At 37.4% G+C, this 25,118-nt stretch overlaps 1 protein-coding gene across 1 annotated transcript in view; it reads right to left on the bottom strand.

Moving 5' to 3' along the window:
- GALK2 (galactokinase 2) overlaps positions 1-25,118 on the bottom strand; it is a 47,303-nt gene that overhangs the window by 20,486 nt on the left and 1,699 nt on the right. Inside the window, exons 2-7 of the mRNA XM_065733924.1 lie at positions 24,513-24,601; positions 23,279-23,402; positions 18,458-18,548; positions 15,741-15,887; positions 3,106-3,204; positions 350-502 (exon numbers count right to left, since the gene is read on the bottom strand). Of these exons, the coding sequence (XP_065589996.1) occupies positions 350-502; positions 3,106-3,204; positions 15,741-15,887; positions 18,458-18,548; positions 23,279-23,402; positions 24,513-24,601 (703 nt within the window). The remainder of the gene's footprint in view (positions 1-349; positions 503-3,105; positions 3,205-15,740; positions 15,888-18,457; positions 18,549-23,278; positions 23,403-24,512; positions 24,602-25,118) is intronic.

Below are 25,118 nucleotides of genomic sequence, written 5' to 3'. Positions count from 1 at the left end.
TCCATTATTTGTCATTATTCAGCTTTAATTAGAAACAGTCTATCTCATTAACTCAGAGTATTTTTTGCTGAAAAATAGACATATTTACCCCATTCAAATATAACACAAAATAAATTAAGTAGAATTAAAATCACATAATTTTCTATATAAGGGCACAGTCCTTGCACTTCCATTAAACTCAGCAGGAGTTGTTTCTGCAGAGATGGAAGTGTCTGGTGCTGGAAAGAAAAGTGCTACTTAACATAGCACCTAGCCAGGTGTTAAAGTAAAGACATGATTGGTCAGAAGTGGAGAAAAGCACATATTTAGATGAAGGTTTCATTAGAGTTTGACATAAGCCATACGTTACCTTTGTAGCCAGACGACACTCCATTACCCTAATATTGTAATGAGAAGTTGCTGCTTTATTCATTTCAACACAACTGTTAGCAATAACAAACGCTGCTCCACTTGGAAGTCTAACATCAGTTGCCCTCAGAGGACTGAACTCTATCAACTTGGCCTATCGAAAGAAAAATGAATGGTTACTTTTAATTTACTACTAGCTAACAGTGCACTTAGTTCTATAAATCAAATGCAAATTTGCATGCTTTTTCTCTTGGAAATCCAGGGACAGTTAATGAAGGAAACTGACATGAAACAGCAAGAAAAGAGAGTTAACCTCATTGGCCGAGTTGCACATACATTTCAACCCCTTCCCTTGTAGTTGGTTTTTAAAATGTTTCCATTAAGTCTTTGGGTTTTTTCAGCATTTCACAGAACCCCACCCAACCTATTTTTCTTGCCTGTTTAAAGACAACAGTTTTCCTTTGATCTACAGAAGAGTACCAGACCTGGCTGAAGCTAATGTGTGTGCTACTAGAAACAACAGCTTCACATTCCCTTCCCCTCCACCAGTATCCATCTTCCCCTTATTTTTGTATTTTTTCCACTAAATCAAAAAGATTTAGTTCAGAGTTACAGCATATTACCAAAATTGTAGGGTTGACTGGAGACGGTGATTGTGTTACATACCAACAATCAAAGAAATGAAATAAAACTATAAAAAGTAGTTACTGTCTTCTTTCTTCTGAGATAAGAGACTGTCTTGCCTCTCAGATGCTTTACACGGGCCGTGCAAGATGTTCCCAACATTTTGTGACCTTTTCATGGAATAAGCTAGGCATCCATTAATTAAATAATTCAGGATTTAATGTAATCAAGAGATTAAATTCACATCTGGTTTTTCATTAGGATAAGTTGTAAATCATGTGCCCTGCTTTTGCTACTTAGTATAGACTGTAACTCTGCAAACAAGGATCTCTTTACTGGTTTTGGCATTTTTCACCCCGAGAGTTCCTTGTGCAGCTAGAGTGCTGAATAAACAATGACAAATCTGCTTGTACGTTATGTACAGCATGTGTGTTACTCCCTGCCATTGAGATTCTGGACCACGTCACAAAATTACTATCAAGACAGACAAGCTTGCTTACATTTCAGTATACCCTCTAAGAACTGCTACATTAGATCAGAATGTACCACTGAGCTGGTCCAGTCTCCTGTGTTTGACACTAGCCTTAAATGGACATTTAGAAGGAATATGAAAATAAGGCATATATAAAGCAATCTTTTTATTTTTTATTTTTCCAGCTTCCCATAAGGAAAGGTTATGGCAATTACACTGGAAGATTCATCACATTTTGTTTAATAGCCACACATAGGCCAATGCTCCATTAGCGCATCCAAGAAGGTCTTTTTTGAACCCTTTTTAAACTTTTGTCTTCCAGAATGTATGGTATTTCTCAACTTAACAATGAATGCTTTGAAAAAACAACTTCCTTGTTTGTTTTTAAACAAGCTGCTTGTTAATGTCATTGTGTTTCTATTAGTTCTTCGGTTACAAAAAACAATGCATTCTCAATTTACCTTCTCTTGTCCATTCAGTATTTTACAGAGCTTCAAAATATCACCCTCCAAGACACTGTTTTTCCAAGGTGACGTTTTAAATTCTTCAGCCAATGTTCCAACTTTTCTAGTTCTAGTATTACTTTTTTGAGATGGGTGGCCAGAACTGCATCATCTGCAACTGTATTGAAGCAAAGATGTTTTCTGTCTGGTTCACAATTTCTGTTCTAATCTTTCCTCTGTTTTGTTGACCACCACCATTAGAAAAATCACCCTGTACATGATCCTCTGCGTGTACACCAGGAAAATATGCAACTTCCTTCAGTTTACTGCAAGCAGTCTAAAGTGTGAAGTAAAGGAGTAGAGTAGGCACAGGAAATGTGAAATTGAAAACAAATATGTCATGATTAATTACACCAAAAACAGCTTATTTTCTGTATAAAGTCATTCAAGATACAGCACTAAGGGACAAAATCAGTACAGATAATGAATTCACTTCAAGTAAACTATAAGCAAAGTTCTCCCATGAAAGTCAACATTGATTTCAGTAAATGTACTTTGACAGGCTTTAGGTTTGAACACTCATAATCCTGTGTGCTTTCTGCAACAGTGGGTGAACACCACTGTAAATTCAAGTGCAAGCACTCATGCATAACTTATCAGGCGCTGCATGTCGTGGCTTGTCCACCTTCTCTCACCATGTTTAAGACAGCAAAATACCTTCTACAACAGAATACAGCCAATTCTGGAATTAGCAGAACTGGGGAAAAAAATCTCCATTGTCTTTCTAGCTTGACCTGGCAAAACTTCCTAGAACTGTTTGGTTATAAAAAGTTTCAAGAAAGCATTTTTGTTAGAATGATCCCCATTTGCACAGAATACAAGGCATACCAAGTATTCAGATTTCATTATATGGGAAGTGCTCAAAGTTCCGTGATCAATTAGCTGAACAGCGTGGAACCTGGAGCTCGTGCATCTTTCCCCACATCTTTTCTTTTCTCCTTCTCTTCATTTCTAATTTTTACTATCTTAGTCCTTCAAACTGTCACACTCAATTGTATGTATAATTATACATATCATTACTCTTTATTTTGCAGTGGTGCTTATCCTGCTTGCCAAGGTAATCCAGTTTCTTGTCTTTCTGCTAGGTACATATGAAGACATTGCTGTTTACATTAAGTAATGTTAAACTGTTGACTTAGATTACAAAGATTCACATACAGTTCCTTCTTCGGCCAGAAAAGAGATTGACTGGTCCATTCCTCCACCTTCTGTGCCAATGTAACGCTCACTCTTTGTACAAATTTCTGCAAGTTCCACCTGAAAAAAAAGAAAACATTGAATGTGAACCTTTAGCCCGGAGTAATGATGATACTTTTGCATTGCTTGCATATGAACTAGTGTGAAAATGAAGGAGCTAATGACAGCTCTGATACCATTCTCACACACTGAGTGGAAGAAGCTGGTATCAACCAGGATGCCACATGGCCTCTTTTTCCTTTTATTATGAAGAAAAAGAGAAGCAACTATGCAGCCTCCACTGGACCCACCACAGCCAGTTTTTCAGAGCAACTTTATTTAGATTCTTAACACTAGTAGCTGTCCTCTCCCACCTTCCTCGTTCACCTCACACTTCTTCACCCCAGTAACTAATATTTTGTTGATTGATTAGTTGAATCCATGTGTGCGCTTATCTTGTTAGCTTACAGAATTATGGCAAATTACACTGCTTTCATGCACTGACTCAATAATCAGAAGTTATGGATTGAACCTAACTCAGAAATCCTTTCTCACTGTAAATAATCAGTGATGCTTGTCACTTCTCTTTGAGATACTGTACTCCACTTACATTGTTTATCTGACATAATTTGTAAGTATATGTGATTCACATTCTTTTGTGACATTTTAGGCATATCTTTGTGCATTCTGATACCTGCAGGTCAGAGGACACTATGGGAGTGTGGAATATCACTATCATAACTGTCAAAAGTAATAATTTACAGGAAAGCTTTCAGCCATCAGGCCAAGTCAAAACAGAACACCAGAGAAGCCGTGGAGAATAGCTGAAGAACACAGACTTTTCGTAATGAAGAAAGTCAAAAGGAAAGCATACACATCCCATACCATGACCCCTATCGGTTTGTTTTTCTAAGCACAACGTAACCACAGGAAAGATGAGAAAAGAACTTTAAAATGAAGTTGCAGACTGTTTCTCATTCTGGTGGCGAAGTCAGATTCAGATTCCTCACTACAGATGAAGCATCACATGACTTAAACAAGCTAACCAGCGAGGCAGGGACATTAGCCAGTACAGAACTGTAAAAGGCAGCAGACAGAGGCAGTAAATCACCATGCTAAGAATGAGATACGTGCAGTGTGCCTTCCTGCTAGCTCACTTAATTTCCGTAATGGCACCGCAGACAAAGTTGTAAATGTGGTGCTTAGATCAGTATAATCATGCTGAGCTGCTTGCAAATGCAGTAGCAACCATTTTACTCAGTTCACAATGCAGTTATGGTCAATAAACCTCAAGCCGATAAGCAAAAGTTATCAAAAGAACTTCTACAAATTACTCCAAAACTAAGCAGACTACTTCTCTGAATCAAACATCAAGGGAGTTCAGGTCGTCATCAGACTAATGCTGCTGTTTCTGTTTAAGCAGATACCCTCATACAGGTGAAAAGACCAAAGGGTTTGTTTACCTCAGATGGATGTTGTACAAGGGAAAGGACCACTCATGAGAATATGAGCACAAATGAGAAAGCATGGAAAGTACAATCACCAAAAATACTCTTCTTTTCTATGCTGCCTTTCCCTTGTGTATTTTTCAAATGAGCTGAACTAGAGATAATACTTTTTTGTCTAAGATAGAGAAACATTACACATTTTAATTTTCTACATTTTAGGGAAAATAATGTCCCTCTGCCTTTTACTGAAGATCAGGTTCATCAGCATTTGGTATTCCTTTGGTATTCTCTTGTCCCACATCCATAGCAAGAAGTCCCATTCCAGTTTGAACCTTAGACCTCTTCGTCCTCTCACCATTTGTCCCTGCTTCAGTACAAATTGGAAATAATTCTGCCATGGTAATGCATGTAATGCTTTTTTCTCCATTTAATGCTAAAATTCTCAGCAACATTCCACAGTAAGAAAGAACAAACCTTCACACAAAGCAGCCTCTGGATGAACTCCTTCCTACATGTGAAGGAGTGCCTGTTCACAAGCATCTCTTGCTGGGACATGGAAATGCAGGCATGTTTCAGACAGTTCTGCAGAACCTCTGAGAACAGAGCAATACCACATCCTTGACTTTTGCAGCCCCTGTCAGGAGACATCAAACTGGAGTTGATGAATATTATTTACTGACAGCAACAGAAGCTTCTCCACAGGGGCTGAAAAAGACCATGCCAGCATACTGGTCATATGCAATCAAATAGGAGCTGTGGCTTTGCAAACCTGGGCTGAAGTACATTCCAAAAACACTGTCAGTGTATATTCCACTCTTGGGCACAGCTCCCATTGCAGAAGTCAGAAATGGAGCATTTCACCCTTCACTTAGCTTGGCTGTATGTCATCTCTGTATACAAATTCAAATTGGCTACCACTTGATTGCTCAAATCTTTTAGACTTTATGAGCCTGGGTTTATTAAATAAATATCAGGAGAAGTCTTGCAGAGGAGGAATGTTAGCAATTAGGACAGTGCCACTCCCCTGTCCCTTTACATGGCCTGGTGAGCTGTGCCTGGTTAGGCACTGGGCCTTGCTCTGTCCCAGCTCACCAGCCATCCAGCTGCGTACGCTGGGCTAACAGTGCTGTTTGAGCTTGAGCAACTTTTGTTTTGAAACTCAGCAAGGATTGGCAGGACCACCAAGTAGTAACTGGCAAGGGTTGAGAAGAACCCTTTCCACAAGACAGCCCAAGGCATCCCTGAAACATGATTTGGTTTCTAATTTAAACAGGCCCTCGCTGACACAGGCAGGCCTTCTAATACTAGGATGAGAAGCATGTGAATGGAGGGGAAAGCGTCATCTGTATATAAAACAGTTTTTACTCACTATTGAAACAAATGGCCAAATGTTTGCCTTTTTGCTAAAATGAATGAGAGGGCAAAGTTCAGAGGAACTGCATTGTAGCACTGGAAGCTAACATGAAGACTAAATTGGAGAGTCTTGTGTACATACTTGATACTTGGAAGAGGATGGACTAAAACACTGAAATGAACCTCAGGAAGTCTGGGCTCAATTTCTAGCTCCACATTAAGTTTCCTGCAATTCAGGGGAAGTCCCTTTACTTCATCATAGCTTCATTTCCTCAATAAAGTGAGGAGTATCTCTTACTTGGTAATTAGCGATTACTACTTGGGATTCTTATAAATATATGTGATCATTCTTAGAAACTGAAAAAGAGCTCATCTTGGTATTTGAGTTCTCTGACTTAAGGCATCCACATAAAAATGCTCTAAGGAAGAAAACTGACAGAACGTTGCAATGAGAAGAACCAACTTGTGCCTGTCTCAGAGCAATGCCCCATTTCTATTCATCTCATTTCTATTCAACACCCAGATCTTTAAGGCAGGGGCTGTTTCAATCCTCTGTTATTCATCTCTCACGATCAGTATTGTCTCACCTGTAAATATAGAGTTTCTCAGATCCCAGATTTCACTGCACCATTTGACAAGATCCCAAGTGTATGTCTGAACAGTACCTAGGCATGCATGATCTTCTTTCCCCTGGCTGTACGACAGCTCCTGCAGAATTAACTCAGTATTTTCACTGCCAGGTTTGGGGGAATGCACCCCAGGCTGCACTGTTGCACCATTCTGCACCTGGTTCAGAGGCAGCTAGCCACTCCCTGCTGTGGCTAAAAGAACAACTACAACACATATAAAATAAACAATTCCATTCCTATTGAATTCTGCAGTAGCAGGAATAGGTCCTGATCAGGTGTTCTTGTAGAGCTAGGTAAAAGCACACATTTCTTCTTCATGAGGAGCTACAAGAAATACTGTTGAAAGACTAAACCCCTTCTGCACACAGACTGTACTTCCATCCTCTGTATTCTGATCCATATGTGAGGTCAATCTCTGCTTACCACAAAATATAAATAGTTCTGTGCACCTAAGATCCATGAGCATGATCCTCCCATCCTTAAAGCACTATTTCAAAAACACTAATAAATCGTAATTTAAGTCTTCACAGAATTTTACATACTTTACCTTAAAAGCATTCCTATAATTCCTGTTATCTTCAATTTAGACACAGTACAGATATTTACATGATATGTTCAAAGCCATGTGAATCAGTCACAAAGCAGAAATAGGAATTCAAAAACCTCCCTATTTCCAGTATTGCAGCTTATTTCTCTAATGAATATACTATCAGGGAAACCTATGCTGATTAGGCTTAAAATCTTTTTAAGATGATGGTGATGAAAAGTGGAATAAAAAGATACTGAAATCAACGTATAATTTGGTCTGAATAGCAACATTTCAACTAAAAACAAATGACTTAATTAATCAGAGGAATCAAAAATTCCTTGTCCCAACTGTTCTGTGATCTATATGCTACTGCCCTCTGAATTTATTATTCTCCCAGGAAAGTTGTTCTAACAAGGCAGGCTAGACCAGAACTTCATTTGTGAATCGTGTAGACAATAAATCCTAGGCTGTCACCTACACTACTTAACAAGCAAAGCAATATATTTAAAGTGCCCTCCCTCCTTCCCTCCCAAACCCTAACACTAGCCAAGAAGTATAACATGATGCTCCTGAGTTAGTAGCAGGTTTTCAGTTAGCTAAAATCAATTTTAAAACTTTTTTCAGAATAAAAATATAGAAAAATATAGGATATATTAACATAAAAGAAAACATGGTGGGTGAGACCAAATCCACATCTAGTTCAGTATTTTGTATCAGAAAGTGGGCTTAGTATGAGCAAAGGCCAAGTGTAGAAGACATTCTACCAACACCGTTTTCTGATAAACAGCTTGCTGAACTGAACGTGAGCTCTGTACACCTAGTGACCAGTAATGGATTTCTTATTTATGAACTTGTCCAGACTCTGATCTAACCCATCCAAAGTTTTTGCATGTGGAACATCCAGTAACAAAGACTTCCACAACTTCTCAGGTAATGAAGCATCTCCTGCTGATGTTGAACATGCTCCTGGCTAGCTTCATTTGAGCTCTGGCTCTTACAGTGTGACAAACGATGAACAATTGATTCCTATCCACTACATTGGTTGCATTAATCATTTTATGGACTCCTCTCACCTCTTCTTAATGTGCAATCTTGCATAAGATTTCTAGCTTACTTTTACTGAGGTCATTCTGTACCTGTAATCATCCACGTGGCTTTTCCCTGAACTTTTTTTTCAATTTTATTATCTTGGTTTCTAAGAAAGAACAGAGGCAGACTTCCAGTTTTCCTAAGACTATCTGATACAAAATTTCACTGCATCTTTTGCAATTTTTATGTGGCAAATGAGCAACGATAAATGTGTGTCAATACGTGTTTATGCAGACATAGGATAATGCATCCTCAGCCAGTTCAGTACTGTTGTTGCCTTTCACTGAGCTTGTGACCACATCAGCCACCACTGTGCCAGGTCCCTGTGCCTATACCTGCTCTGTGCACTTAAATATCGAGCTGTTGTGTACAGCTGGTCTGTTGAGCCTCTGAACACGTGAAAGGGATGAGCATAACATGACAGTAGTAGTTGCTGGTAAGTGAGTGCTGATCTGTCAGGAAACAAAATATTGCAACTTTTGAATGCCAGATCCAATATGACACAAACAAACACAAGCAGTACTTTTATATCTGTTGGCAAGAACATGTGCCAGATTGGCTGTGAGTGAGTGGGGGATGTTTAGTATCAGTGAGTTATATGAGATACTTAGCTAAACATTTTTGCTCTTTATCCAACATAACAGATACAGCACATTAAATGAGAATATGCTTAATTAAAACAATAAAAAGCAACAACATTCAGAGTACAGTCATAGCACATGCTTTTCACTCACTTGCCTGAAAAGCCATTAAGCGTGAAGATATATTTAAAGCAATAATCTCTTTAAGGAAGTTGCTGTCTCTCAAGGTTTTCAAAACCAAACTGTTAGGTTTTAGACAACTTCAGTCTGGAAAAAGTGAAAACTAGCAATACATAAAATGTATCTTTTTCAGAGTGCTTCCTTCTTCTTCATTCTTTTCAGAAGCTTAATTCTAAATTATGCTCAGAATGTATCCTGTTGCAGGAGGCAGTGCTTACAAGTTTGTCTATCAGGCAACTGGCTCCCATGAGCAGGCCTAGGCTAGCCTTTGATCTAAGAGCTCTACTACCTACCTCTGCTTTTTGTTTGAAACAATTTGAGGTTCTCCCTGATAAGGAGCAAGTCAATCTTGGGTTACAAGGAACGAAATTACTACCACTTAAACCTGTTTTATCTTTGAGCCACAAGATTTCCTATCGAGCATGCAGAAAGTCTATCTAGGAAATCATATTAGTGGGGATATAATTTAGTCTGACAAAGAAGGGTTGTGATTTTTTATTATCAGTTGCCTCATGTGTAGTTACTCTAGGTAGAGAGATTACTTGTAATGAGAACTCATCAAGAGCTCTGCATTATGATAGTTTCTTTGTTGTTTTTTTTAATGGGAAAAGTGGATTGTCAGTAAAATGATACTTTTCACTAGTGTGTATTTTTGTCTGCATGTTTACTTTTCAATAAGAAACACCTAAAACTCAGATTTTAATTTTAAACTGAGTATTTGAAAAAATGCTGAAGAACTGATAAAGATCATTTTTCTGTTTCCAGACAATGTTGTATTATGTTTGACCACTTTTACCCTGATGCTTCAGCTGTGTGATAACTTACAAACCACCCAACACAGCTCACTTGATTCTCTGTTGCTCCATAATTTAGCTTATTTCAGTTTGATGCTATTAATAATGACCACAAATGTCTAAATGGTGTTCAGGTATAAAATATGTAATAAAAATTAACCAAATTCACTTAAAAACGTTTTCTTAAAAATAGAATCCTCCTAAAGAATTATCTGAGCGAGAACAGATAAAGGAGTTTCAACTTTAATAGTCCCCTTGCTCCCCAAAAGGCCAAGGGCCAACTGCTCTGATTTTCACTCAGTGCAATGGGTCTGGACAGTATGTAAACTGTGACAGAATTTGTCCCTATATAACTGTCACTGTCAATATGTTCCATACCAGTGATCAATCCCTTTCAATCTCAGAAAGACCTTCAAAGAAGTAAACTTGTGTAAGATTAAACCCCTTAAAAAAGTAAGACAATTAGTGAGTAGGAGACAGGCAAATATTTGTTAGTGAAACAGAATTAGTGTTGCTTAGTACTTTTTTGGAACAGCTTACCCTACATTACACAGAAACTTGATATATACAAACCCAGAATGACAGCAACCAAAATAAAGCAGCCTTCTCTATAAAATGATAGTATTAAATTGCATCTACCTCAGTGATTATTTTGTAAGTTCACTCCAGCCAGGGTTAAACATGCTACATTTTCTATATATAACAAGACAGGAATCGTAATTGCTAATCTTCCTGTTCTAAAGTTTACAGTTCCTGAAGGGAAGCTCTTCTATGAAGAAAATACATTCATTAATGAGAGTTATTTTTAGACTGACATTTTCAGTGATCAAAAAAATCAATTCAGAGAGCAAATTTAACTAATTTGATGTTTCAGTATTTATCAAGCCAAAATTCCTGTACGTACATTTGGTTTCTCCAGCGCACATTCATTAATATTTTGTCTGGTTTCACCTGAAAAGTCAGTCTCATTCTGCTAATCCCCTTACAACTCTGAGTGGGGGGGTTATTTTATGGCAAATTTAGAACCCAGTAAATTTTCTGAGAAATCCTACAGGGACTGAGCTGAAAGGTGGGAAGACACTATTTAAGTGCAAGAAAACATCACTTAAAGCATATTAAACGTCAGAAAGATACGATATTTTTTTCAATCTTTGCATGCTTTATTTGTACATGTATGCATGAAAATTACTTCTGAAATATACAGCACTGTGTTTCATTTATTAGAGTATAGAATGTTGTTCCAATTTTGAGGTCATTTTCACTACCAGGAATGTCCTTATTTTTAATATCTGCTCTTGACGAGGAATAGCCTGCTGGAAGTTACCATCTGCTTTCAGTTTGCATACAAAATCCCAATTAGCTAAAGTTCACATATGTTTTGCAAGGTAATTGTGCATACTTTTTTTCAGAAATAGGAAAGTATTTGTCAGATAGCATCTGAACACCCTCATAACCACAGCAATCTTAGCTTGACTTTGTCTGCCCTCTAACATGCTCAAATAAAAGATTATCAATTTGGTTGATGAGAGATTACAGCCTTTGATTACCACTGCTATGAAGTACTCTGTTTCCCCTTGATTACAAACACACACAGTCATATTTAACAAAGAACCCTGATTTTTAAATCCATAGGGAGAATGGATCTTTAGCATTTCTCAATATCACTAGTACTCTGAAATACAGCATCTAGGTGCCATTTTCTGAGGAAGAAACTTGAGTTTCTTATAGAAATAACCTCACTATGGATTTATCAAACATTTTTGATGCAGAAGCATTATAAAATGATCCTAATCAGAATTACCATCACACATTATTAATTTCAAAGTCACGCTCTCAATATAGATATTCATAGATTTTCTTGTAGATATTAAACCCCTATTTTGTATCAGAAATAATTATCGTATCCTTCCTTTCAGTATACAGGTTTCAGAAGCAAGACAGAGACGATTCATGTTGGCCCTCTCTTCTCCCACTGAAATCAGTGACATTACCAGGTAATTTAACTGTTTAAATACAGATCAATGTCAAACATTTTGAAAACCGCACACTCCAGTTAGTAACGTCCTATGCTCAACATTTTACATTAAATTAAATAAATCTTACTTAGTTTTGATCTATTTTTCCCAATAAGCACGTGCACAGCTGCCCAGCCTTGAGCAACAGAAAAGAAATATTAGGGTGCCTGAAGAGAACTTAGGACCACAAGATTTAACATTTGGACAGCAACAGTATCATCACATCTTTCAAGTAAATCTAGTTATTCAAAAGTACTAAATGATTTTCTGTACTCATTAGTTCCTACTATGAAACACAAAGTTGGGACAATTTAGAGCATTATTCTATTTCCTTTACAAAAAGTATCTTTTCCTGATGAAAGGTTGTACAAAAGATTGATTTTGTAACATTAAAATAAAAATCACTTTAAAATCAGATGCCAATACTGAGCATTGTCGCTTTTCAAGCGATGCCAGCAGTCTCAGACTGGTATCCTGTTTGAAGAAGAAAAATGGATTCTTTAAAGATCACACTCTAAATTTTCCATCTTGCTATTTGAATGCTATTGCACTGCTGCAACTGGTTAGCACTGCACATCTGGCTGAATTGTCTTAGCCTAGTATTTTCCCTAAACTATTGTGTATGTGTGTGCTGGGTTTTTAAAAAAATACTGTATGCAAACTGAAACAATGCCCTATTGCAGACTGTTACACACAATAATTAGAGAACATGTTTTTTCCTCATTTTGTTTCCAATGTCAAAAAAGTGCTATTTTTAAATTAAGCCACCATGAAATTCTAACTATGTTTCTACAATATTTTTCATGTTGGGGTTTGGGTTTCTTTAGGCCTCTTAATCTCCTAGGCCCAGACTTCACACTGAAAGTGTTATCTCATAAAATCTCTAAATTTCACCAACTTTTACTCTGCAGCTGCTATTTAAAACTTACATTTATCGGGGAAGAGAGCACATAACTCAAATATTCTAATAAAAATAGTTTCATGGAAGAAAAACAGATAAATGTTCCGTTCAGTAAAAGGTCAATTTTTCATACTTTTGGCTACAGAAGCCCTACCATTCAGCCAAATTTGATTCCAAAGCCAAAAGTTCTATGTCCTGCTGCTGCGGATCACAGTAATAAGATTTTGCAAAGTTCATCAGACTAATGAGGGGCAAAAAGCCAATCTTTTCTCATAAAATTACTAAGACAGCGCACCCCAATGACCAAACGTTGTTACTTATAAATGCTATTATTTACAACTTTTGAAAATATAAGCATCTGAAAATATAGGTGAGAGACAGAGGTAAAGTGATTATTTCTTCCACAAAAATAAGCTAACGCAAATATCCAGAGCCTTAAAAATACAAGGTCCTGATCTGGTTTCTGGAATGCCCTCAATTCTGGTCAGCTAAGAATTGCCATGTCAGGGAGGAGCTCCCAGGTGACACACAGCACTCCCAGATCCTGCACCTGTAGCATTTGACACCAGCATAGGATGCAGTAGGAACTGTAGAAGTCACCAGAGCACATTTTACGCTTCTGAGGACTCACGGGCCTATGCTGCTCTCATTTACACTCCCATTAGCACTGCCTTATACGATGCAGTTCTGAACATAGGAAGTTCCATACAAATGTGAAGAACTTTGCATTTTGGGTGATGGAACACTGGAACAGGCTGCACAGAGAGGTGGTGGAGTCTCCTTCTGAGGGAGAGCGCTAATTCAAGTGCTGTCTGGACACCGACCTGTGCGACCTAACTGTAGGGAACCTGCTGTAGCAGGGGGTTGGACTCCATGATCTCCTGAGGTCCCTTCCAAGCCCTGCAATTCTGTGATTCTGTGAAGGCTAAGCAGCAGTTCAGTGCAATATTAAACCTGGATCTGTCTAGACACAGGAGGTCTCTAATGCTAAATCATAAATTAACCAAGAACACAGGACAGTAAAATCACATTCTGCAAGATCTGGGGAAGTCTGAGCCTGAACAAAAATAATTAGTCTGCAGAGTTGCTATCCTCTGTCTTACCCACCAAAGCCAGGTGGTCTATCTAAGCACACAAAACCTTGGATATAATATTGTCTGCCCCTATGCTGACTACTGGGAATCCTCATTTGTGGATGCTCTTTTTTTTCATCACAGGTACAAAACATCTGTCTGCAGACAGCAGGAGCTCCTGGCAAAAATGCGGGATCGTGTCTCTTCTGTATGTGCTACTATATTTGAGACACAACATTAATTTCTAGCACCTTTTTCAACCAGCAAGCAGAAGACAAGGAAAGATATTAAGTGGAGTCTCTGTCTTCCTTTTGTTCCTCCACAATTTCCTATAAAAATGCTAAAAAGAGTTTTGCAACTTTTTTTAGAACAAGTCTGACATAATTCTGCTGAGTACTCGAAGGCCTTGGGTAAATTCAGCTTAAGATACACAACGTATCATTTATTCTCTCAAGAAAGCTCTGCAATATTTCTTGGAATAATGAAACCTGGCTTCTGGTTTTCCAGTTACAGATCTCAACTACATAGTAAAACTCAGGCTTTCTGACCTCTGTCAGTTTTATGGACTCTGCAGATACCCAGTTTCTCTCTGAACACACGTACTTCAGAGACTGATCAGGAGTTCCTGAACTCAGTCCTTTTGATTAGCACCATCAAAGATGCTGCTGACCTGTGATGTGACCACCTACGCAAAAGCTGAAGTTTTTTGTCAGACCAGGTACAGGCATATAAAAGAAGCACATTTGTCACCCCCAGCCCTCTTCCTGCAAACCTCTCCCTCATCAAACTGGGGTCCTGGGTTCCATATATTCATCTACCATTGTCTCACCTTTGTTAAATGTCTAATCCCTTACTTACCTTTTGACCATATATAGCACCAACACAAAGCAAGGTGACACTGACTCTGGCCGCATCCTGCTTCCTTGGAAAGCCTACCCACCTTCTGAACCCTGCTTCTTGCTGCCTCAGCCCTGCTTGATACCTTCCTGAAGCACCCGAGTTGAGCTGTGCAATGTGAGTTGGAGAACTTAACGCTCAGCAGATTGTTGTAGCTACAACCACACATACAAGCCAGCCACAACTGATCTAGAAAACTTTCTGTGTGGAGCTGTTTACCTTATGGCTTACATAAGTGCTTATATACAAGCATAGTTAACAGCTGCCATCATGTACCACTTAAAGTTGGCTGCGTACCGTAATTTGGGAATTTCTGACTTACTTAGACAATAGACAAAAATATGCGTAACAGTCATATTTAGATCTGTTCTTTTCTCTTCCTGACAATGTTCTAATTTAAGATCCTAGTTTCACTTAACCAGAGATTTTTACTGGAGAGAACTTCATTTCCATACGGCACTTTCAAGGACCATGACTCCTCCAGAAATTTTTATGACATGAGCCAAATTCTGCTAACACTTGTATTGGTAACAGGTCACATACTTGGGGCTTGTTTTCAGACTAATGTTTGTTTTAAAAAGTGAGGAATACATTTTGGATTATAAGCATGTTCATTCCAAAAAAACTGTGAAAAGAATAAGGAGAGTCAGATGGAAGAATTTTACCTCTACTTTGTGCTGATTATATAATTTATCAAAAAAAAAAAAAAAAAAAAACCCTCTTCCACAGGCCTCCAACAGATGCTCTGCTGTTAGAGCCATGAAAAGTCATTCAGGGAGAGGGTAAAGGCCTCGGGGGTGTGGTCCACATCCTTTAGCACATATATCCTCAGTCCTGGCCTGCAGATAGCACATCTGGTCCAGGCATGGACCTGATGGTTGGCCAAAACACAGGCTTACAATAATGCTCCTTCTTTCAGCTTTAATGTAAGCCTGTTTTCTTGCCAAATTCAAATCCTGCCAAAATTTGGCCAAAGATGTTTGCTCAATTGTGCAATATCTTAAGTTTATATCCAACAACTCTTTGCAAAAACAATTGCATCGTGTTTTTAATGTTTACAGGCATTAACAATATTTAATTTTAAGTAGAATTTTACTGCTGACACTCTTGTGTTTTACTGTAAATTACCTTAGAGAGGGTTTTTCCATTAGCTTTTAGGGTCACGAGTCCTGCACAGCACACCAAAGCACTGGAGCTAGAAAGACCAGAACTTGGAGGGATGGTTCCATCTAGCAGACAATTCATTCCAGTTGGGTTATTAAGACCAAAATGTTCCTAACAATGAAAAAATAAACAATCTCAGTTTCAAGTACAGACAGGCTCAGGCTTGCAATTATCTGATACTTAGAAAGAGAATCTTTCTGCGGAGTTGCTGGAATCAAGGACCTGCTTCTGGTATCTTCAAAACAAAGCAAAATTTTCATTCTATTCTTCAAGAACAAAGCCAATGGTGGGGCTTCAGCCAAAGGTATGCCTGAAATTCCTGTACAGAAACATATATGGGATGACAGAACTGTACCCCAAGCAGAATTCAGGGTGGGCTAAATGCCCAAGAATTTACCAAGCTTTGTGGGTGGGTTTTACAACACTGTCTCAGCTCTAAGCTGTCATGGTGACAGTACCAGAGGTTACCTCTACTATTGTCCTTTTCACTCCAGCTCCTCATTTTATGTATTTCAAAGTGTATAAAGTCCCCTTCATGCCTTACTTCTAATTTAGGCATGTGGTATTAGGGAGTCGCATCATGCTCATCAGGAACTAGTAGCCATTTAGCTGTGTTCAAAGCCAAATACTTCTATCTCCTGAGTTACCCATGGTACTGGCACTGAGAAAACCACAGTGGTACTTGAAAGACATTATGCTTTGGAAAGAACCAGCAGTCATAGTATCTGTCATGCTATTTCTAAAATAAATATTGATACATTTTTATATGATAAATATCACATACATGATAAATATCACAGATGATACACTTAACAGAGAAGTCATAACTCCTTGTGCACATTTTTAACTACTCTAAAATTTCTTTAGAAAGAGAGAAAACACAAAGCACCTCCTTCAATGTGTTCTGCTATCACTTTGGATTAAAATTTCCCTTTTTACAAATAGAAGGGAATTCATACCTGAAATATTATTTCTGCCCTTCATGAAGAACACTAGATAGGCTTGTTCAAAAACAGAAAATGCTTGAGTAACCAGAAACTGATCCACAGTTTCTGGACTGTCTTGAATGTGAATCAGGCTTGCAAATTTATCACGCGATGTTTAAATAGAAAACGTACTTCAGTCTCAAAAATGAAAATGGACTTTGCCAAGTTCTGCAATAGTTCTGTCCCAAAAGGATAGCATGTTCAACTTAATATAAACAGATTATCCCGACGGACCCTCTAAATACTTGTATTTCAGTGTTTCTTAAGTCTGTAACATTTGTGCTTATTTTCTGCCAGCACTAGAGTCTGAAAACCTGCTTTGCAAATTAACCTTCAAGTATAAAAGTTTGTCCTCAAGAAAAAAAAATCTCAGTAGCAGACTGCAAAACAAGTCAATTGGTCATGCCAGCCTTAATACAAGAAAAGATATACTGCGAAGAAACTTAATCTGTATCTCTATCTCTACAGTCAGTGCAATTTAAATGCATGTTACTGAGCCATATAAACTTGAGAATACTCGTGTTACTGCAAACATAAGTAATTTATGGGGGCGCTAAACATGGTGGGGGGTCATTTAGGAGCTGTGGGTTGTAATAAAGTGATGTGGTTTAAATATCTTATTTTGAAGACAGAAGTTCCAGGTCTGATGCAGACTTTTTTGGCTGTCTGCAGCACTTGTCTATTGGATCATCCTGTGGAGTGACTTAGACAGCCCACCTAGAGGCAAGTTTCAAAAGCACATTTTTCCATAATTTGAGCTGGCTGTGGAGACCTGACCTTGCCGTCAATGTTTATCCCATCTGCCCTTCCAGAAAAGTCACTGGACTAATACTAGGTTGAGAAGTTAACTGTGTTTTTTCACTCAAAGGGCCATGAATCACCTTCAAAGGACAGGTGAGATTTATAAGAAGCCCTAATTCTGAGTTCAGGATGCCTCCCAGGACAATACTGATGATCAGCAGTTGGTTTCACAAGCAGTTCAGTCTTCAAGCCATTCCGGAGACAGGCTGGCTCACAGAGGAGAAGATAAAGCTCAAGTGAACAGACAGGAAAACGTCTGTCTGTGCAGCGTTCCAGCCGTTACCGTACGCGTGCCGTTTCCTGCATAGCTGTACTCTTAACTCACTTAGGAAATTTTTAAATTCCCATTCAGATTTTACACTGTTAAGTCTTGAATAAGTAATGATTCTTACTGGATTTACTTTATTTACTTTTATGATATCTTTTGCCTCCTGAATGAGTCAGCTTCACTCAGTTGTTGAGCATGAGTTGTAGGTTTCCGATGTTAATGGAAATTAATTACATTTTTTAAAATGTTTCCATGGGAGGAAAAGGACTAAAATATGACCTTTGTGTCCTGGCAGACAAGCCTTTGAACCTTTCAAAAGCAAACTTTAATTATGTGATTCCATTGGGAAACATTCTTTTTTACTCTAAAATATAGAAATGCCATCTTTATACATGGTTTGGATCATGACTTTACTAAATAAGTAATTATTTGTTATCATAATGTATGTAATAAATATGCATATAGCACTCGGCAATGATTTAAAACAAAATCACTCATATCTCCTCTTCAAATAACTGTACATTATAAAAAAGAGAGAATGCAGGGAAGAATGTTGAAGGTAAGTAGATACACTTCTCGTATTTTACTTCTACATTGATTTCATAAGTTAAATGAATTTGGCTTACCTGAATACCCTTCAGTCCACACAAGAAGTAATTATGCCACTGAGGTTTGGTTTTGTTAATCTGAATGTTATTAACACTAGTACTGAAATCCCTGCAAAAACAGAAAAACCTTGTGGCTTTATCTTGTCAGTACATTCAGTTCAAAATAGCATGGCTTATTACTGCCACCTGCTGATGCACAAAAACATTTCTATGTTAATCGTCCGTTTTAGTAAAATACGTGGTTTTTCATTCAGGTCTTCATTAATCAGTTCTAAAGCATATTTTAGACAGAAGTATAAAATTCTTCTTAATATATAAACTTTTTTTTACATAAATTCAGAAAATAAACAGCCGTTAGCACCCTTAATCAAGGCAGCACGCCTTCCATCACATTCGTATAAACTCTCATGAATCTCTAAGAAATATAAATCTACATCATCACTTCTGTCAAACCTAGAATAGATAAAAATGTTCTTCAGGCTTCCTTGTAATCCCTGCTCAGGAATTCATCTTTGTCACCTTTCCTCTGAATGGCAGGTCACTAAAACAGGCACAATGCTGCAAAATCCTATTATGTATGTTACAGGATATAACTAAAATAACAGTTTATCTGTGTCCTCCGGGATAATGCTGATAATGGTTTTCCTGCTGCATTCTGAAATGACAGAAATGTTAAACTTGTAAAATTGAATGCTCCTAAAGGAACCAGTTCTACAAATAGATTATCTGGAAATGTACACGGAGTAATGTGCAGAGGCCTTGGAGACTCATCACAAAAGGCAGATTGTTTACAAGTCTGTATTGTCAAACACACGATATCTGTATCTACCTGAAGCCAGTACAGCAGACGTCCAGCAAAGGAAAAGTAAAGGTATTGAGAATGTCAGAAAAAACTAAAACAATCACTCTAACCTGGCAGGCTGCAATTTTTTGTGTTCATGCAAACATAAAGTCTCATGCTAGCTATGTATTGCCAGTACACAACCTACAGAACTCACACTTCAAGTAACAACTCAGAGTGACCACTTTGCTGCTTATACTTTCCATTTCGATATTCAGCACAGTAAAAGCTATCAGAGATTGCTGTACAGTTTAAATTGCTCTTTTTCAATCTGAACTGTTCAGAATAGTGCCACTTACAGGACTTCATCAGCAGTGCAGCACTGAAGAGTTGTGCAAAGTTAAGTGCAAATTATTGGGGATTGCAGAGTAATAAGAAAGATCTGAAAGGGAGCGTTAAGATTACAATACAAGTAAAGTTAAAGAGTAGCAGTAAATTCTTCTAGCTTTTATTCATGTGTCTTTGGAACAATTTCCCAGATAATAAAACAAAATTGTTTTTCTTATGGCTTTTAAACAAAATGAAAAAAACAAAGTACAGTAAAACATGATTGTTGAAATTTGTGAAGAATAAAATAATCTTATGCTTGATTATGCTTGTTTTATACAATTGTTATTTTTAAAAAGCAGAGATGATTGAAAACAATGTATAAGAAGATTAAAAGGAAATTAATTTCAAGTCCTCTTTTCCTTGGAAAAGTGTTCTAAAATATTTTATCTGCATAACTATTTTTATACAATCAAAGTTAAGTGTAAACGAACAAAAAGACATACACTATGGGATACAGTTGCTGGTTCTCCAGATAAATGAAAATAATGACTTCTTAAAATGCATTTTGTGTATTTCCGAAATCTTCTCGCACAGAAAAAGAGAGAAAAGTTGGCTTTGAATTTGGCAAGTTTCACGTGCACATAATTCATACAAACACAGGATGTGGAACTGGCAAGGTCCCCAGAATGCTTAAATCTATTTTTTTGTTATCATTCTATTTGTTATAAAAACTCATTCCTAAATGTCCAAGTTTTATCTTTAATCAGCAAATCTTCAGTCTCGCCTAATTGTCCTCACACTGGCAGGTAGGCAGCTTGATATAAGTACTTTGCAAAACAAACAAACAAATAAATAAAAATAAGCAAAATTTACCATTGAGGTAAAAATACTCTGTTATTGTCTACGCTATCCCTTCTATTTTACGTGGGGTTCCCCTCCTCCAGTGCTATGTAGAAACATTTAATTGGTCGGTATAATTAGAAGAGTTGAGTTTCCTAAATAATGTGAAAAAAACACATGGCTGATGTGTTTTTCCTTCCTTGAGAAGTAATTAATCCTTACTGCTGAAGACCAGTTTGGCATTTTCTCACAGAACCTCCATGTTTCATAGATTTTTTAGTTTATCTGATTTTTAAAGAAGATTCTCGGGTCATGCTATGAGAAGGAAACTCACTGATAATTATCATCTTTTGACACATCTGTATTTTGTAAGTGTGTTTCTCAATTAAAAAGATGCTATGTGAAAGGAAGTCATCCAGAATTTCAAAAGTCTTTAACTTTTGAATAGCATTTAAATCTAAATGAAATGAAAGCATCCCCCCACTTGACGAGGTGGGATGCTTTACGATGAAAAGCAAACACAACAGTGTTTTGTTTCTCCTAAAGTTAACACAAACTGTCAGAGTGGTTGAGGGCTACAGAACTGCTGCACATTTTACCAGATAAAATAGGTAACAGTGATTTTACAAAGGCTCATGATTGGTCCTTGTTAATCAAAGGTATTCACTACAGGTTTAAGTTTCTACCAGTGCAACAGCCTGGGAAGATACACTGTCAACAATTTTGTTATATGATGTAACATTCCAAGTGTTGAAAAATATTTCTTTGTTATGAAATTATGGGCATGTTTTTGCTTTGTTTTTCAGTAACAGTGTCTCAACAAAACAGAGAATGCTTAATGCCACATTCTGAAACCTCTTCTTGGTTTATGGTTTAAAACATACGATTTCAAACTGAAACCAAAGCAGATATATAGAAATAGCGACTGTGCAGACAATCTGAATACAAAGGCTGTAATTCTAGATCTGGTAGGAACTGTATGTGCCTCAGAAAGCCATTTCAATTGCGTGATGTGCCAAAGCTCAGACCATGTAGAAATGCTTACCTTTTGGTCAGTGCTTTAATTTAGTATCCTTTATAACAATTTTCCCTAATCAAAGCTGTTGCATTACTGGAACTCGTCTCGCAGAATGGTTTTGCAATACAGCAGGTCTCTACTACACAGAAGTAAAGGTCCCACTCAGTTTCCTTCCCCCTTGGTCACCACTGCATGTTCCCCCCGTTTTCCTGAGTTAGCTTTTTGTGCCATGTGCATTACAATTCAAGTCACTAAAATGACAGAAAATTAGCCAGGCCAAAAATAAAAATAATTAAAAAATGTGAATAGTGCACTTTATCCTAAGATCAGACAAGTACTAGACCTGGTAAAAGGCAGAGCATGTATAGATGATGAAAGTGGAGACAAGGAGACTAGGGATAAAATAAAGCCAGGGCATTCCTACTTGGAAGTGGCAAACTCTTTATTCACCCCAGTCATATTATGAAAATATACTCCACAAAGTGAGCGTAAAGTATTTGAATATTTATACTTTCTATAGAAGTGAAAATTCCTTTTAACTGCTTAACTTGCAAGCAGCAGCTCAGAATGTGTTTTTCTAAGAATTTGAGCTTTAAGCAGGAATATATACTTACCCACTTCCCACTCTTGGCACTATGTTCCTGTCCCTGTGCTGCCATACACTGTGCTTTCAGGAAGTCATTTGCTATTGGCTTAAAACAATGCTGCTGATCTGATTTTTGCAAAATGATCACGAAATTTCATGTGGATGAATGACCTGATCTGAACTAACAAGTAACCACACAAATATCAGTCAATTTACAAAGAAGGAGGTGGAAAAAAAATGCAGCTGGAGCTGAAAGGAATGGTAGGAATATTTCCATATGTTCAGTACTTGTGAGCACATATCTAGAATACTGTCTCCAGTTCAAGGGCTTCCCAATAAGAGAAAGACATTGGCAAACCATATGGAGTCCAGCATAAGGCCATCGTGATGGTTACAAGGGTACAGTAGCACATCACTTAAAAAGAAAGGAGAGGACAGCTGGTTTCATTCAGCCTGTAAAAGAAAACAGTACTGGATAATCTAATTTGTGTCTTTGACCATTCATCATATGGCTCCACAGAAGATATAACCAAGCTCTTCTCTGACATATAGGGAGAAATGATGTAGCAAACTGCAGCAAGAGAAAAATACAATTAGACATGAAGACTTCACAACAAGGGTGCCCTAACTGCAGAACAGGTTGCTCAAAGAGGTTATGGAGTTTCTACCTTTGAAGATATTCAAAACTTGAATTAACAATGCCCTGAACAACCTGCTTGACTTTTCAGTCAGCCACAGATTGCATCAGATCATCTGCAAAGGGCCCTTACAACCTAAATTATACAATGATTCTGTGTATGAGCAGCTATGAAGGAAATGGAAGAGGGAATACAGTGTGTTTGATCCAGAATCATTGCTAAAGCCCTCGCATTGTGAAAATACAGCCTCAGGTTCTCCAGAGCAAGGGAGTGTTAGCTTACATATGCAGTAATCGATTACAAAACATTTCATTCCCTTCTCCAGGAGAAGCTGAACTGCTGCCAGTTGGGAAGGTTACATCAAGAAAGATTAGCTAACAGAGGAGAGAGTTGCACTTCCAGACTGATTGAAAAATCAATGGCTTCACAAGAGGAATCCAGATAAAAGAGTGGGAAACAGGAACAGTGAACCTATTGCTCTGAATTAATGTACAATGTTGATAGAATTGGGTTCAATTTGATTATATCGTTCCATGTACACAAACTCCATATTGCAATCTAAGTTTGTCAGAACTCTATTAACCTATGATAACACTTGCATAAAGAGGTTCATAAAAATCAGTGAATAAACAAAGCAATTACTTACAAGTACGAAGGATTTGTATTGGCCAATTGCACAACTTCAGTCTTTACAGGTTCTACTGCAATTAAAATATCTTGTTCTATAGCCATAGGGAGCACAGCATAACCACAGTAGTCTATATGTTCTCCTACCAAAGAGACAGAGAATTAGAACTATTTTTGCATAACTCTAGAGTAACAGAAACAGGGCTTGTATAGACTTCAGCACTGTTTCCTGTATTAGGCAACTTCTAAGTATAGTCTCGATTTAAAGTACACCTGATAGTTTGGGGTATATTTCCTCCATTTTGTATTTCCACACGAAGATTTTGTTCATTAGTGAGTTTATCTATTACATCTATTTACAAATCTTTATTTTTTAACACCGGGTTGTGAAGAACTCTTACAAATATTACTGTCCTCAATGAGAACAACTACGTTGTGCACTTCTGTGTCAGTATGAAAAAATAATTCTAATTGGTGACATTCAAATTATGACTGGAAGAGATAAAGGGAGTACATGACTTCACATTATGTTGTTTCCTCTGCACGTGTGGAGGTTCATTAGCTGCTGGATAAAGCTAGTGGCAGCCTTTCTTTCCATAAAATTTCTGAACATTTTAACAATAAAATTATAGTTACATTTAAATAACAACGAATATAGATATGTACAGCACACAAGGCAGCATTCAGATATAAATGCATTTAGTGAACATCTGCCTTTATGAACAAGACAGCTAGCATGTGCTGTTTTGGTATACACAGAACACCAAGATAAAAATTATCGTTAGTTGCACAATGGCCTAATTAATTTTAATGGTCTGTTTTCTGAAATCCTTTAACTTACAAAGTCTTCAAATGCATACGCTTATTCTATAATATACCAGAAATTGAGCTCTCAGGAAAGCAAAAACCTAACATGGATAGAGAAATCTAAAGAAAATAAGGCTGCCATAGAAACACAGGTAAGCTTTAAATAAATATTATTAGTGTCTCTCCAGACAGCCACTGAATCACAACCAGCTGTTCTGTGAACACATCTCTATGGCTGAGTGAAAAAGAGATCATGGTAGAATCATTTCATGCCTTATCAGATGCATTGCTGTTTGGCTGGTTATATTTGGTAACTTAAATTATGGTTAAGAAGCAACGTATCTAGGAAATAAAAAAGATCAACACTGTTTCAGATTATATGTTTTAAATTACAATACTTTTGTGATGGCAAATAAAATAACAAAAGATTAATATTTCTCTTTTACCTATTAAGTTGACTCGCCCTGGTGCACGAACATAAAACTTGGGAGTTGATCCAAATTTTGCTATAAAACTCTCTTTCAGCTTCAGCAATCTAAAAGACAGGTTGGAAACCTTTAGAAGGACAGGAAGTATATAGTCTAAAATGTGTTACTTGATTCAACTTTATGAGGTTTTTTTTTTATATCAGGAGCTACATTAAGCTGCTTATTCCTGCTCTTCACTTTACATTGTGACAAAGATGACTGTTTAGAAAATAATATCCTAATTAGTAAGAAATTTGTTTTAAAATTCAAGTAATCACAAACTAATTTGGGAGTTAGATAGCCAAAGGAAACTACTGCTTGTTTGTTCTCCTGAAAAGGCTGAAAGGTGCAACAAAATATCACAGCCTTCACATACTTTTCCTTTGCCAAAGCTTTCTTGAACTGTATACAGCAGTCCGGCAGTGTGGATTGCTGGCTCATCAGGGCTTGTCACATGAACAAACACAGAGGCACTCCCTTCAGAGATAGATCTCATTACACCACATCTCACACAACACATCTCATTACAACACATCTCAGCAATTTGATTTTCTTCTAAGTTTTTATTTTTTCAAACTTCATAAA

This window comes from Cyrtonyx montezumae, unplaced genomic scaffold (assembly GCF_038088225.1).
Source record: "Cyrtonyx montezumae isolate F1298 unplaced genomic scaffold, pur_monq_1.0 scaffold_17, whole genome shotgun sequence".
Lineage (NCBI taxonomy): Eukaryota > Metazoa > Chordata > Aves > Galliformes > Odontophoridae > Cyrtonyx > Cyrtonyx montezumae.
Note: the sequence above shows the minus strand (reverse complement) of the source record. Positions and strands in the feature narration are given on the sequence as shown.